The 14,864-nt window shown below is 41.4% G+C and overlaps 1 protein-coding gene across 7 annotated transcripts in view; it reads right to left on the bottom strand.

Annotated features, from left to right (window-relative positions):
* Positions 1-14,864, bottom strand: part of myo9b (myosin IXB) — a 90,242-nt gene that overhangs the window by 21,948 nt on the left and 53,430 nt on the right. For all 7 annotated transcript variants that reach the window (XM_018097654.2, XM_018097651.2, XM_018097636.2 and 4 more), the window contains 11 exons: positions 12,188-12,310; positions 11,891-11,971; positions 9,647-9,757; positions 9,288-9,410; positions 8,939-9,088; positions 7,502-7,671; positions 6,276-7,292; positions 5,931-5,994; positions 5,736-5,854; positions 5,211-5,362; positions 4,057-4,241 (listed from right to left, as the gene is read on the bottom strand). In XM_018097654.2, coding sequence (XP_017953143.1) covers positions 4,057-4,241; positions 5,211-5,362; positions 5,736-5,854; positions 5,931-5,994; positions 6,276-7,292; positions 7,502-7,671; positions 8,939-9,088; positions 9,288-9,410; positions 9,647-9,757; positions 11,891-11,971; positions 12,188-12,310 — 2,295 coding nt within the window. The remainder of the gene's footprint in view (positions 1-4,056; positions 4,242-5,210; positions 5,363-5,735; positions 5,855-5,930; positions 5,995-6,275; positions 7,293-7,501; positions 7,672-8,938; positions 9,089-9,287; positions 9,411-9,646; positions 9,758-11,890; positions 11,972-12,187; positions 12,311-14,864) is intronic.

The raw sequence follows: 14,864 nt of genomic DNA, 5'->3' as shown, positions 1-14,864 counted from the left end.
CCACCGGAATACGGTGTGTGTCTCCAGCTCGAATTTTCCTAGAGAGCCTGAGTGGAAGGAATCCTGAGGAAGAGGAGAAGCAATAATGTAGTTTGAAGTCCCCGTGGCCGTTCGGACAACTGCCGTTAGGACTGGGGAGTCACAATGCCTGACGATGAATTGTGGACCTGCGGTTCAGGCCAAGGCCATGAGGACCATCTCTGGGAGACCCCAACGGTCACTATGCCCGGGCGCTTTGGAACCTAGGGATTGTCTCCTGGATCCAGTTGTTGCTGACTAAGCGTTCAGCTGTGCGGAACTAGGAGGTCGGGGACGGGGACTGTCAATGGCCATGCCGCCTGTCATTCTGCCCAACTGCGGTTATGGTTGAATACCTGGAGGGCTTGTGGACTCCACCTTCCGCCTAGGTAATAGACAAATTATCGCGGAGGTATTGTGTGACTGGATAGGGCGGCCTGGTCTCCTAGGAGGTTAAGGATAGCCAGACGGGCTGTCCGGATCTCCCAAGTGAAGATCGGGTGCCGTATTCCTGGGGCTGACCAGGACCCCTGAGTCAAGGCTGATGAGATGGTTCGAACCACTCTGCGAGTAAATTCTGTGTGAATGGGAACCGTGGGATAAGACTGCGTCTGAACCCCGTAATCGCATGGATAGGGTGTGAAGCCCCGGAGCCCTTGGTAAGGGTAATGCCCCCCTCAAGGGGAGGGCCTGGTCTTCGGTTATGTAGGAGAGGTGCCCTTCTCCTGTGAGGCTTGTCCTCCCAGACAAGGACCTGCCCTGAGGAACACGGGGGTGAGTGACTGAGCAAGGTTCTCTGACCATAGTCAGAGCCCCGTGAATGGCAGGCTGCTACAGAGAGTCGGGAGTGGCTGATCACTATTGCTAGCTCAAAGGGTGCTTCGTAGGGTACTCCTTGGCGAGCCCGAGTTGGGAAATGAGAGCTGTAGTTCCTTGGAGCAGGAGTGGAAGGCCTGGGTCCCCCGGGCTGAGGCCACAACAGTACGCCAACTGTCTGCAGCTGACGAGCAGGTGGATCTAAGGAGTCCCAATCCTAGAGAGTTAGGAACTGGGAGAGGTGTGATCTAGGAAGGTGCGGCCACAGAGAGAGAGAGAGTGACCATCCTTCCCGAGAGTAGCCGTGGGAAGGAATAACGTTGGAAAGGGTCGGTTGGCCTGGAGCCATTATCAGGTGATCCAACTCAAAGCTATCCGGGCATATGTGAAAGGAATGCAAGAGAGAGAGGGGGAGGAATCCGAGACCATAAGGTACCGACGGGCTACGACCAATGCAATGAGGAAGATAGATGCTGCAGATGAGCCTAGGATGTCTTCGGACTCCCTAATGTCATCAGAGGAGATTGTCCGGAGATTAATGAATGATCCTCCCAGCCCGGAGCATGTAGGGGATCGTGTCACTCCTCCTGGAGATGGTACACCTGAGAGATTTAGCGCAAATCAGGAACTGTTCGGCCCAGCTTGACTGATATATTATCCAGGCGGCGGCCATACTGTGTCCGTACTGGAGGTGAAAAACTGTGCTTGGTCATCTTGCGCCGCTACCGGCTTAGGAGTCACCCCTGGAACTTTCAGCAGTGGCTGGCTAGAGTAGTCCTTGACTTGGGGAGAAGTCTCGACCAGGAGCTAAAAAGGGGCAAGGAATGGTAGGAAGCCTGCCGCACCTGGTGTATGCTGGATATTTTCCCCTAGGACGGTAAGGTACCCCTAAAAAAAAAGTGAGCCAATGCGGAATGAGGCTGATAGCGTAGGAATACCGTGACTGTGTGTAGGCAGCACGGAGCCTAGCACGGTGTCCATACCGTGCCTAGAGCGGGGGCAGTATAATGCCTCGGTGTCAGTGCGACGTGGTGCCAGGAGTAGGGTTAACACAGAACAAGTGTAGAGCTGGCCCAGAGCTAGGTGCGGGATCAGCACAGGTTCAGGAGCGGTGCGGGCAAGGTACCAAGTGAAAACACTTGTAACGTAACGTGCCAGAAGCCTGTTAGGTACCATGTTAAGTACCGAGTTAAGTACTGTGTAAAGTACCGTGCTAATATGCCATGGCTGTAGGGTACAGAGCCATGTGTAGAGCCAGGTATGCCAAGGCTGTAAAAGTACGATACCAAGTACCGAACCAAGTGCAGTGCAAGGTATGCCAAGGCTGTGTAAATATGGTGGCAAGGACCTTGCCAAGCACAGTGCCAAGGCTGTATAAGTACGGTGTGAGTACTGTGGGTACAGAGGCATGTAGGGTGCCAGGTACAGAGCCAAGGCTGTGTGAGTACAGAGGCATGTAGGGTGCCAGGTACAGAGCCAAGACTGTGTGAGTACAGAGGCATGTAGGGTGCCAGGTACAGAGCCAAGACTGTGTGAGTACAGAGGCATGTAGGTAGCCAGGTAAAGAGCCAAGGCTGTGTGAGTATAGAGGCATGTAGTTTGGCACAGGAAGAGCATAAGGGCTCGATTCTACCTGAGGGAAGGCATTTGTGGCCTTTTGCTCATGCCAGGTATTAAAGGAGGAAAACGCCCCCCCTGGAAGGGGGACCATCCGGATTGCCCTCTGCCATGGCAGTAATGCTGTCTGTGCCACTAAGAGGGACAGTACCGTCAAGCCCCACAGGGGTAAAGGTAGCCAGGGACTGTGCTAGTGTAGTAGCGCTGCCCTCAGGGTAGTTAGGATAAATGGAAATTTTTTTTTTTTTTTTTGATTACCAGGAATCACCCTTAAGGCTAAGGGAGGCCTGAAAGTGCGGAAACGCCTGTGCCTGAGAAGAGAGGTCCCCTGCATGCCCTGGTAACCCCCTTGGGAAACTCCTTCCCCAAGGTTGCCCCCTCCCTAGCTTCCTTGCGAATGCTGCTAGCTGTGGGTCCGTGAGAAAAGGATTTTTCTTTTCAGGATGGAGAGCGGATCAAGAAGAGAAGTCCCCTGCCATTCCTAGGCGAGCGGTAACGCAAAAGGCGCCGACAGGAGACGCGCCAGAGGAGAATGAGTAGACGAAATCTCGCGTGATTAGTAAGAAAAAACTCCCGCGCTTGAGGAAAAATGGCACGGATGTCAGTGGAACGCAAGGATCGCAGGGGGGAACAAGCGCTGTCGGGAGGCGAGTAAGGGAAAGAAGCTACAGAGGGAAGGCGCATAAGCAAGCAGGCAGGCAGACACGCACATATCTACCTTGACTGGTACCTGGTAAGGCTCTGGACAGCTTCTGCGCCCTGATAGTAAGGGGGGCAGGGAGTCTGTGGTGGCCCGCTTCAAAGAAGTCTTAGTAGCCCCAGTGCCTTATATCCCACGGAGGGGGGAGCCTTGACAGGAGTGCTCCTAGTGGAGGTCCAAAGGTCAGCCCCTGGTGCCAGACTTAAGGTCCCCATACACGGGCCGACTATAGCTGCCGATATCGGTCCCTTGGACCGATTCGGCAGCTAATCGGCCCGCGTATGGGCAGAACAGAGCTGCCTGGCCGACCGATATCTGGCCTGAAATTGGCCAGATCTCGATCGGCCAGGTTAGAAAATCCGGTCGGATAAGCTGAAATGTATGCCAAACGATCGGATTATTTTTTTTTTAAGTCCCTTGCTACCCGATATCGCCCACCCTTAGGTGGGGATAATAAGTTACCCTTCCAGAATGTTAAAACAATATACTACACACCCGAACACTTAGAAGGTACTCCTGACACAGGGAGGGCTACCATGTATTTTTTTTTTAGAGAACACACTGATTTAATGAGTTACCAAATGTTTGCAAACTACATTCATCTCAAATTTTAATAAAAATACAAGTTAAGCTGCAGCAGTCCACTACTAATCACCAATAATTTACCATGTAGACCTTTAAGAGCATAAGCCACATTAATAGTGTATTGCTAAAGACAAACAGGGAGGGTGGAAGAAGTCACAAATAAGAAGGAGAAACACAGTGCATTGTGTAGAGATCAAAAACACTAAATCAACCATAATGGAATACTGTAAAAAAAAAAAAACCCAGTCACCTCATATGATAATTAGAACGGCAAGCTAATCAGTGGGAGGCAAAAAAACAAAACACATTTGTCCCATTACCTTAGCAAACAGAAAGTCATCAAGGTGTTTAAGCTCAGTAGGGTTATTAATCTCTCTATACAAAGATGCTTTCCATTTCTCGGAAACAGTGGTAGCCTTGCTAATTTTAATAGAGCGACGCCTATGGATTTTATTCACTGGTTCCACTCCATAAGTGCGGCTGTTTTGTCCAGAAGCAGCATTACCTGTGGGGTAAGGAAGGAATACAACTTTAACAAAAACTTTAATAAAAATTAAAATATACATATAACACACACCAAAATATTGGGCTTAGTTTGAAAATGTTATAAATCTTGTATTTTAGTCAAAAATAAAAAAAAAACAAAACTATACTTTTCTTTTAAATATATAGTTCACCCATTTTTTGGTTATTTACAGCAATTATGGGTGAAGAAGATAATTTAGCCAGCTTACCATTTGTAGACTAAATTTTACCATTCTACCAGGAACAATTATATTAAAAATGTCATATATCCATTAGACTTACTATATCAATTATTTCTATTCTTTACATTTAAACTGCATCTCCTGAGGTTCCATTTACTACTGTAGTTGTAGTGTTGTTGACTTTGTTCAGCCATCTTTTGTCTGTTATCTAAACACAGCTCCACATGGTTTACTGTGTGGAGAATATATAATCATTATCACCCCCCAAAACCCCAACCAAACAAAACTGTCAGTATTAAGTACAAAAATAGAATATTTTTGTAGGAGCTCAACTAACTTCTAACCTAAGGCTAAATGCACACAGAGCTGCTCTCAGCCCTCTCTTTTTTTGTAGACTGAGAGAAGCGGATCTACTCCATTAGGCCCCTCAGTAAAACTGCATCAACAAGTACAGCTTCCGCGTCTGCTTGGCTGCACTAAATGGCCCGAAAACTCTGTGTGGCCTCAGCCTAATAATCCTGTGGCAAACCTAGTGCTAGTTTTTTCTTGTTTTTGTTTTTCAAGGAGAACCATGTCATCAAAAAGCTAGGTATATCACTATCAAAGGACAGATACCTGTAAAGTCTTACTTGATACCGCTTACCCATTATGTATCTGCCTATATAACCTTTTAAGACACAGCAATTAATAGAACTTACTTTCGAGCTTTCAGCACAAAAATCACTTAACTGTACAGCACAATCTAAACAAGACTAAACAACACTCACCATCTATGGTTCGCTTAGTTGCTGTGACCTCTTGAGTGTGTTGCAGAAAAGGAGGCTCTTCAACATTTTCTGGAGTAGGTGGGGCTTCTTTGCTGTTTTTCTTTTCTGGTTTCCTCCCCAAAAGCCTATAAAGGGGGCTCTTGTATGTATGCCTAAAGAAAAAAAGGAGCAAAAGGTGTAGTGCAAAATTTAGTCAAGCAAAACTGAAAAAGAGAACATTGCTGACAAGAGAAATTAGCAACACATCCTAGATTATTATTTTTTTTAACAATAAATTTTTATTTGTAAAGCTTCAGGATACATTGTACAGTATTTAACAATATAGCACACCTTGAAGGACATGTGTTCTTAAATACAGGCTGCTTTATTGCATCATCCACATGCTGTTAAGAGGTTTCAGAGTACATTTGAGCAGTGGCAGGGCTGCAGTTTGTATGTTTCAAAAATAATTAGACAGTTGGTGTGGGTGAATGGTGGAAATGAATACCAATTAGACTTTGCTCCCAGTTTTGAATTCCCACTTACTTGGAGTCAGTGGACTGTGCTTGAGCACTTTCAGAATGACTGTTTTGCTCATTGGATTTCTTCTTCTGTGCAGGTTGTTTTTTGGCACCCTTTTCCTGTTCAGGTTGCATAGAAGAGGTCTGTGAAATATATCAGAGTTATTTCCTGACACAAAAATAAACATTTATTATATCTAAATCATGCAGAAACACTAACCTGAATAGGGGAAGGGGGCTGAACATCAGCTGGGATTTCTGCAGATGGTGTAGCATTCTTTCTTCTAGGAAAAAAAAAAGCAAGATAAAATGAAGACTGTTTTATAGAAAATCAGAGTACAACAATTTTACCTTAAATAAAATCAAAGCATATTCTTATATACCATTATATTCTGTATGCCGTGAGTGCTCTCTATATATGCTCTCTCTATTTTATGGTCAGCACCCGGCGAGTGCCTTTGATGTGGTGAGTGCCGATTCTCTGTAGATTATATATATATATATATATATATATATATATATATATATATATATATATATATATATATATATATATGATACTTACTCTGGCAACTTTGCCTCTTCTTTTTCAGTAGTCCTTCCAGATTCCATCTGAGCAGCCTCATTCTGTCTTCTCTCTTTCCACTTTTCAGCTATGTTCTTCAGTCTTTCATGGTCACTGTATCGCTGGACAATGCCAGCACTGGGAACTCCTTCTTCCTTCCGTGACTCAGAGGGCCTGCTTCTCTCTTCAGGGGTTGGTAGTTGTTTTGATATAGATACTTGTGAGTTGAGTGGAAGATCGGCGGGCCTTGTTGGCTTTTCTAAAGTTTGATCTTGCTTATTCGCTTGAACATCATCTCCAGCTCTACTGAGTCTAGTATTTGTAACAGGAGTCTCATTATTTGATGTTTCCTGTTGGTTTTCCACCTCTTCAAGTTTAGCATTGTCCTTGGTCACTATTTCATCTTCTTTCTGTAGTGCACCCTGCTCCTTCTCAGGCTCTTCAATGGAAGAGTAAATGTGTTTATTCTGGATCAAGTCATGCTGTAAACCTCTACGCCTCCGATTCTCCCTTTTTTCTCGACAGCTAGCAGCCCTTTCTGGACTACCACTGTCATTTCTCTGTGGAACTGGCCGTACCTGGTTTTCCTTTGTTTGCAATATTTTATCTATGTTTGACACTAGTTCCATATTTGGTACTTGATTCCCACTTTCAATAGTACCCTCTTCCTTTAACTCATTGTTACGCTCATTCTCTTTCACAATCCTTTCCAAAGCTATATCACCACTGTTAACTTGCTGCCCTGCAACCCCCCTCTCATACATCTCTTCTTTTTGGCCTTCATTAATATAAATTACAGTCTTTATGTTGGACTTTATAATTTCCTTCTCCTTTTCAGAAATCAACTTCTCTCTAAGTTCTGCTTCTCTCTTCATTTCTTCCTGTTTCTTTTTTTGCTCTTCTTCCTTCTGTGCCTGTTTAAGTAATGCAACCCTTTCTCTTTCAAGTGCTTCCTGTTTTCTCCTCCTCTCCTCTTCCTCAGCTGCTTTGTGCTTCTCTTCCAGCATTTCTTTGTACCTAGTAAAACAAATTTTCACTTAGCATTAATTTATTATTTTTATGTATATATCTTTCTATTCCATTTATAACTATTTTAGAGAAATATTAGTATATGGTGGAAGCCGCTAGGCCCACAATTTGGAAAGAGCCCAGGGTACCAATACAGTCTGTTATTACCTTGAATGAAATCTGTCACTTCCTGTTACAGGAGTTGCTGTGATACCTACCTTTTGCGTTGCAGGTGCCCTTTACATAAAGCCTGCAGTTTCTTGATGATTTGGATTTGCTTTTCATAGCTGCGTCTCTGAGCACAGCCCCTCCATAGTGCCTGAATACAGACTGCAGCATTCCTCTTTTGCTCCAGATCTTGCCTTACACAATGTGATCTCCAGCAGGCCTGCCAAAAAAACAAGTTAAAGGTAAGTTCCTTAAAAATTCTCCGTTGGAAAAACAGTATGGTCAGTACATGTACGCTATTATAAAGCTGCTCAGTGGTGCAAACTGGCCTACTACCTGCCCTTCCACATAGTTGTAAATAGCTGTTTTTAATAGAAAGCTTACATATTTCTTCTATGGTTTGGTTGGTGTACAAAAAACCATGAAGGTTATTTAAAGTATAAGGGTAAAGGTACACAGTGTTTTTACTGCTTGTGTACATACTGGTCATTACCTTAAGGCTAAACAGGACATTATGGTCCCTTTATGCTGTGATATTTGGCATAGCTGTGCAATTTCTGCTTGGACAGTAAAGCAACTATATTTTGTAGATGATGACCAGATAATGACCTATCCAAATAAAACTGGTGAAAAATAAAGCTTAGCAGATATAATAATTTTCTGAATAAACTATACAAGTGACATGAGCGTGCCCTCTATTGAGCAAACAGGCATATCTATGATCCTAGTCTCCCACAGCCTGCAGTCATCAATCTACAATTAACATGTGGCTACACATTAAGAATATTCAGTTGACTGGACTGGTCAGTTATGACAAAAGTTGCCCCAGTCATTGACAACTTTAGCTCAACTTTCCTCTCCAGGGCTGGAACTAGGGGTATGCTAAAGAGCAAATGCCTCAGGCTTAACAGAGAGGAGGAAAGGTGGGGGCAGTAGGACCATAGGTATGTGCCTCTTCCACCTCTGCCCTTACTTTGTTCAGAAAGCGATAACATAACAGAGATAGGTGCCGGAAGAGAAAGGTGGGGAATGGAGATCAGTGCAGAGTTACTGAGAGGGGGAGGCAGGAATGTGGCATTAAAACATTTCCTCTTGTTAAGTCATTCCACATACCTATTAAGGACCATGTCTCAATGCCTGCCTTCTCACAAAAGGGATGAAAGCAATACACATGCAAAAAGGGCAACCAGATTTTTTTTTTTATTTTAAGTGAACTGACCATTACATGCTACCTAAGGATTGGTTGCTATGGGATACTAGACAAGTAACAAACTTAAGACCATTAATAACAATCCTGCTAGAGTGTTTAAAGTGTGCACTACATGTATTATTTGACCCATTTGTAAAAATTATCAATCTATTCACTTTCAAAGTTAGAACCTAGGAATATTTCCTCCAAAAAAAGAAAAAATATTTCAGTCTACATGTTCCTCTAGCAAAAACAGCATCAGGCTACTCCGAGTAACAAGCTACTGCAAAACATTAACCTGAATGGTCACAGCTGCTATTTTCATTCGGAGAAAGTTTCTCTTTTCGACAACCATCCGAAAGAGACTTTGGAGAAGAATAATCTTCTTAATGACTGCCTGGTGTAGAGCATCCTGCAGCATTTCACGTTCTGGCTCTTTCATAAACACCTGACAATAAAAAATAAAAAAAAAGTAAAATATGCATCTAACAAATCTGCAAAGGGGCATACATGTAAATGGGGAATATGAGTAATTAAAAGCTCTGTATGATGAGGATTTTTGTAGGACAGTGATGACAGTAATTAAAGAAGGCCTTTTATGCAATTTTATCTATGAAATTCTAATGTTTAGAAATAACTCTCCAAACCTTGGTTTTGCCAAGCTGATAGTTGCGTGGATCTAAGCACATGCTCTCAAGCAGCGTAGCTATGGTGTTTTTTGGCACGGGCGACAGTTTTGGTAGCAGTACTTGAAAATGGTCAACAAATTCCTGGAAAGATGAAAAGGTAAACAAATCAAAAAGGGGGAAAAACATCTGACAATAAGCCCTCAGTTCTCACTGCAATTTTAATAAAAACACCAGTAAGACATTGCACTAAAATACTTAAAAACAACTATACAACAAGAGCCAGTTTACACCTTAATTACTAAGTCTAAGTCTGGCACTTGAATAACAAACTGACTCTCATCGCCTGCAGTAAAGGCAAGGTTAGTTTTGCTTAGTACCTTATAAGTGTATTTGGCGCTGTACCCAGATCTCCGGATTCTAACTGTTTCCAGCATACCAGTGTATCGGAGCTGCTGAAGCACAAGGGCTTCATCAAATCTCATCTCCATCTTGAAGGTGACAAAAATATTTTGTTAATAAAGAAAAGAAAAAAATCATTCAATCCAAAACCAGCATATCTTCAACGTAAAGCACCAATACCCAATTCACATTAAAATTGTATTTATTCTATGTAGGGATGCACCAAATCCAGAATTCTGTTCAGGAGCTGGCCAAGATTCAGCCTTTGTCAGCAGGATTCGGGTTCGGCTGAATCCCAAATAGTGGATTCAGGGTATCCCTAACTCTATGGGTGCCTCCATTGGGACTTTCTATTGCTACAAATAATAACATTAGAAAAAAGTTTTGTTCATAATATAGTTTTAATGTAATATTGTTTTTTTTCCTGGAAAAAAAAACTCTCCTAGATTGCTATTACAGCGCAAAATATCTTCAGCAAATTTTGGAACTGCTTACCGTATATACTCGAGTATAAGCCGAGATTTTCAGCCCTAAAAAAGAGCTCAAAAAGTATCCCTCGGCTTATATTCGCGTACATACGGTAGACGCTGATGTAACGCTGCCCTAGTGCCACACGCACCAAACCTACCCCCGTGGCCAGACGAGCGTGCACGACCACCCCTACCCCGCCCGACGCGTGTACATGTGCGCGCGTTAGCGCTACTCTGCTTACCATGCTCGGACGCATGTGCATATGCGCGCGTTCACGCAGACTCTGCTGTCCATGCTCAACCACATACCCCCGCCCCCTAGTGGCCGGACGAGTGTGCATGCGCGCTGACTCTTCTGACTCTGCGTGCGTATTGAGCATCTACCAGAGTAGGCCAGTCAAGAACGTTTTCAAAAGTAAGTATGCAGGTTGTATTTATAATACGCAGGTCAATGCAAATAGCTTCTTGTATCTTACTCTGAGCATCCAGCGGGTAAAAATCGGTACTTCTGATGTTTGTGCCTCTCTATTGTGCAATCTCTATTTCTGTGCGTTTCACAACCTGATAGTTGTTACCTGTGTTAAAGCATGCTTACCAGCCCTTGATCTTGTCTGTCTTTGCATAGGGCTGCCTTTTACTGGCACTGCTCTCAGTCTAGTCTGCAATGCTTTTAGACCCTTGGGGCTTATATGTCAAAAGTCTGTTTATAAGCGTTTCAGGAGATAATTATTCAGTGTTGTAAGGTAAATAAAAGAAATGCTGAAAACTAAGCATCAACAGAACAGTCAGATTGTATATTCCCAGTGCCTTTTTTAAGAGCTTGAAGGGTTTTTTTTGTTAGTAGTTCTTTATTAGTTAATTACTACTAGTGGTGGCACAGTCTTGATTTTGGTGAACTAGGAGCTTCATGTGCACAACACAAACCTTACATTAAAAGGGTTTCTGTGCCCCATGAATAAGGTAGATCCCATTACAGCTTATGCGTCTTAGTAATATAATTAGTTAGTGAAAAGGTAACGCAAAAGGATACTGTCATGTTTTTTATTTCTAAATTACGCTCTTTATATAGCAAATAATTCACATTACCATTTAAAATATTATTTTCAAACCAACAAATATATTTTTTTAGTTGTATTATTGGTAGGAGTAGGCAGCCATCTCAGTGCATCGTGCCTGAGTCTGTGCTTTCAGAAAAAGCCAGTGCTACACATTAGAACTGCTTTTAGTTCTAATGTCAAAAAGGTCTAGTAACTACTATTGTAGTACGGTGGTGGGACCACTGAGGACAACCCCTCACGTGAACTGTGTCAAGTATTTGATAATTAGTATGGCAGCTTCCTTAGCCTTTCCAAACTTGCTTTTGTCTGCTGCTGTAGCATTTTTCTTTCCCTAAAGTTATCTTTTATTTATCTGTTATTTATTTGATTATTGAAACTTAGCAGTAGCGGCTGCATTTCCCACCCTAGGCTTATACTCGAGTCAACAAGTTTTTCCAGTTTTCTTAGGTAAAAGTAGGTACCTCGGCTTATATTCGGATCGGCTTATACTCGAGTATATACGGTATTTTACAAACTGCTAGAAAACGTGCTGCACTTTTACCACAGGTTATAAGAGTTTAAAAAGAAAACAAATAAAAGTATAAATGAGTACAGGAAAACCAACTGGAATTGTATTAAATCAGTCCCTTCAAATTTAAAAAATAAAAATATTCCTTGGGATTTAATATTTTCAAAATTATTATTTTTTTTTTACCTTTTCAGCATTCGATCGAATGCATCGGATGAAAAATGGCTCTGCTTTACCCAATGTCTCCAGAAGTTTATTAAGTGAAGTCTAAAAAACAGAATCATATTTGTGTGTTAATAGAGTAGACTTTAGAGCTAAATATTGCTGCACTTATCTTTCACACAAATTAACAAGAAGAACCAGGAGCGACACATGCAACAGTAAGAGCTGACATGATTTTTTATCTGAGTATGTAACACTTTAACCTATCTGTCATGAAATTTTACATGAATCTGATTGTCTTTTTTTATGTTTATACAGTACCTGAAACTGTGCACTGATGCTGGGTGGCTTCTTCTTTTTGTGCAGGTGTAAGAGAGACTTGGTAGTTCTGTCATGAAGTGTCATGCTCATTATTAGCTTTAGTGACTGTGAATCAAGAGGGTTCTGCAGAGAAAAAGGAAAACAGCACTTTATAGAGGCATATAGTAGTAGTAGTAGTAGTAGTAAAATAAGCAAAGGACACAAGGAAAAGAACCAAACTTCCCAAAACGCAGAGAAAACAAAATTTATAAGCGGGGCTAAAGTCTCTGTTGTTTTAATATTTAGACAAAAACACCCCATCATTTGACAAATATACAGATTTGTGTGTGCACACAATCTAATTTTGGCCTTGTTTATGAATATATTATAAACAAAGATATTTTGTACTTGAAGTAGTTTCAACATTATTGGTGAACCTTCACATTTCATGCCATAAAATTAGAATATATGTTCTGAAGCATGGGTAAAATGGTTTGGATTCTGTAGCGGAGGTCACAATGCCCAGTGTGCCAACTTATTTTATATGTTTTTCAAGTCCAAATAATCTGCCTATGGGGCAGTGTTGGTTTATATAAGAAATTAATGGCCCCAGAAATAAGAACAAAAAAACCCTCAATGTTATTTTTCCACATGCAACAATGCAATTCAAAAGAGTAATTGTAAAAAGGGGCAACTAAAGCAACAGCATGCTATTGTTTTCAGTAACTAGAAACAGGACACAGCATACACTGCCTATGCCATATTTGATGTTCAGCAGTATTTACTCAAGATAACTTGAGGCACTGGCACCCCTCCTCCCCGAGCATGGGCTTCAAATTTCTGCAGGTCAGTAAAAATGTTTAATTGCACAAAAATGTGTTATGCACTTTTACCAAATTACTTTTTTCAAACTCCCTGCTATCAGAAGAAATTTTAAGGCATTCTGTTACCAGTGATTTCACACTGTGATTCAACTGGTCTTCAGTTTATTTTTTTTTATAGTTTTAGAATTATTTGCCTTCATCTACTGACTCTTTCACACGAGGGTCACTGTCCCCAGCAGCCAAAAACAATTTCTCTGTGAAAAAGTTATTTTATTAGAGGTATAGGACCCATTATACAGAATGCTCGGGACCAAGGGTATTCCGGTTAAGGGGTCTTTCAGTAATTTGGATCTTCATAACTTAAGTCTACTAAAAAAAAAAATAAAACATTAATTAAACCCAATAGGATTGTTATATAGTGTGCAATAGAGGCTAAATAATAGCCAGTCTTAGCCCTTATTTAGCACCTCCAAGAACTTTTATGATGCTTGAGTTGCTCTCCAAGTCTTTTTACATTTGACAGTGGCTCACGAGTAGGAAAGGTTGGGGACCCCTGACATAGGGGCTATCAAATAGACAATTATAGCTCTCTAACTAGCACCTCCAGGAACTTTTTTCATGCTCGTGTTGCTCTCCAAAACTTTTTAAATTTTAATGTGGCTCACTGGTATAAAAGGTTGGGGGGATCCCTGCTCTATATCATACCAAGAGTTAATTTAAAGGTGAACTACCCGTTTAAGAGACAGTCTTCACAGTAGAAAGCATTTCTTTTGCCTGATAAAATGCGATTCTATGCAAAGCAGCATAGCTCTTGGGGAAAAAAAGTGACTTTACTTTTGTAAAAAATGATTGTTCATTTGTATGCCTGCACGAAAGAAGCTATATACTGGTACCTGTGACCATACAACAGAGGGGCTTTTTATGCCTGTTATTGCTGCAGACAAAGGTACTATGTGCTATTAACCTTCTTGTTCTTGGGTTCCTTAGGCTAATGTCACACTTGCGGGGACATTTATCAAAGTAAGATTGTTTCCGAATACAAAAAATTCATATTCTTTCTAAGTTTTCATACTGTGCGTATTTTTTGCGTCTTTTTCGTGCTTCGCAACAATTTGCAATATGATTTTGTTGCGCCGAGTACTAAAGTTTTGGATTCATTAAAGCTTCGTTATAGTGACTTTCCTTGGGCCAGGTTGAAGCTGCACAGTGCCATTAAGTCCTATTGGAGGCTTGCAAAAACATGCACAGAAGGATCAAAGTCAGAAAGGTTTTCCCGCCGTTTACGATCGTTCGATACGAAAATTTTGTGACTTTCAGATCGCCAATACGATATTATCGTGACTAATACGATTTTTTGTAAGCATATTCGTGACATTTTCAATCATCAGAAATGTTCGTACCTAATCTGAATTTTACCCATTTTGGGATTCGAACTCGTACTTTGACGAATCTGCCCCTTGGTGTTTTTTTTCTAATGTCAATACTGCAATCACATCTTGGACTAAAATTGCACACTTTGGCATTAGTCTTAAAGTAAGACCGTATATATTGTTTTATTTTTACCAGGTAGCATGAGTATCAGGAAATACACCCTAACAAACCTTTTCATATGTACAGTAAATCAAAATTTCCCTTGTTTACTTACATTACTTAACATTAAATTATTTTAGGTGTAAGTAATACTTTCAGGATGTCATGGTTTAAGCAGAGGCACCTATTTGGAATGGGCCATATACCTCAGTGAAATCAACTGTAAATTTTGATTTATTTTCTCTTTTTAAGAGCAAGAGTCTCAACAGAACCAAACAATAGCTGGTCTATGAACATAATGGTATAAAATTATAAAATTATAAAATTCTTGGTATAAAATGAAA

The sequence above is a fragment of the Xenopus tropicalis genome, chromosome 1, assembly GCF_000004195.4.
Source record: "Xenopus tropicalis strain Nigerian chromosome 1, UCB_Xtro_10.0, whole genome shotgun sequence".
Classification (NCBI taxonomy): domain Eukaryota; kingdom Metazoa; phylum Chordata; class Amphibia; order Anura; family Pipidae; genus Xenopus; species Xenopus tropicalis.
Note: the sequence above shows the minus strand (reverse complement) of the source record. Positions and strands in the feature narration are given on the sequence as shown.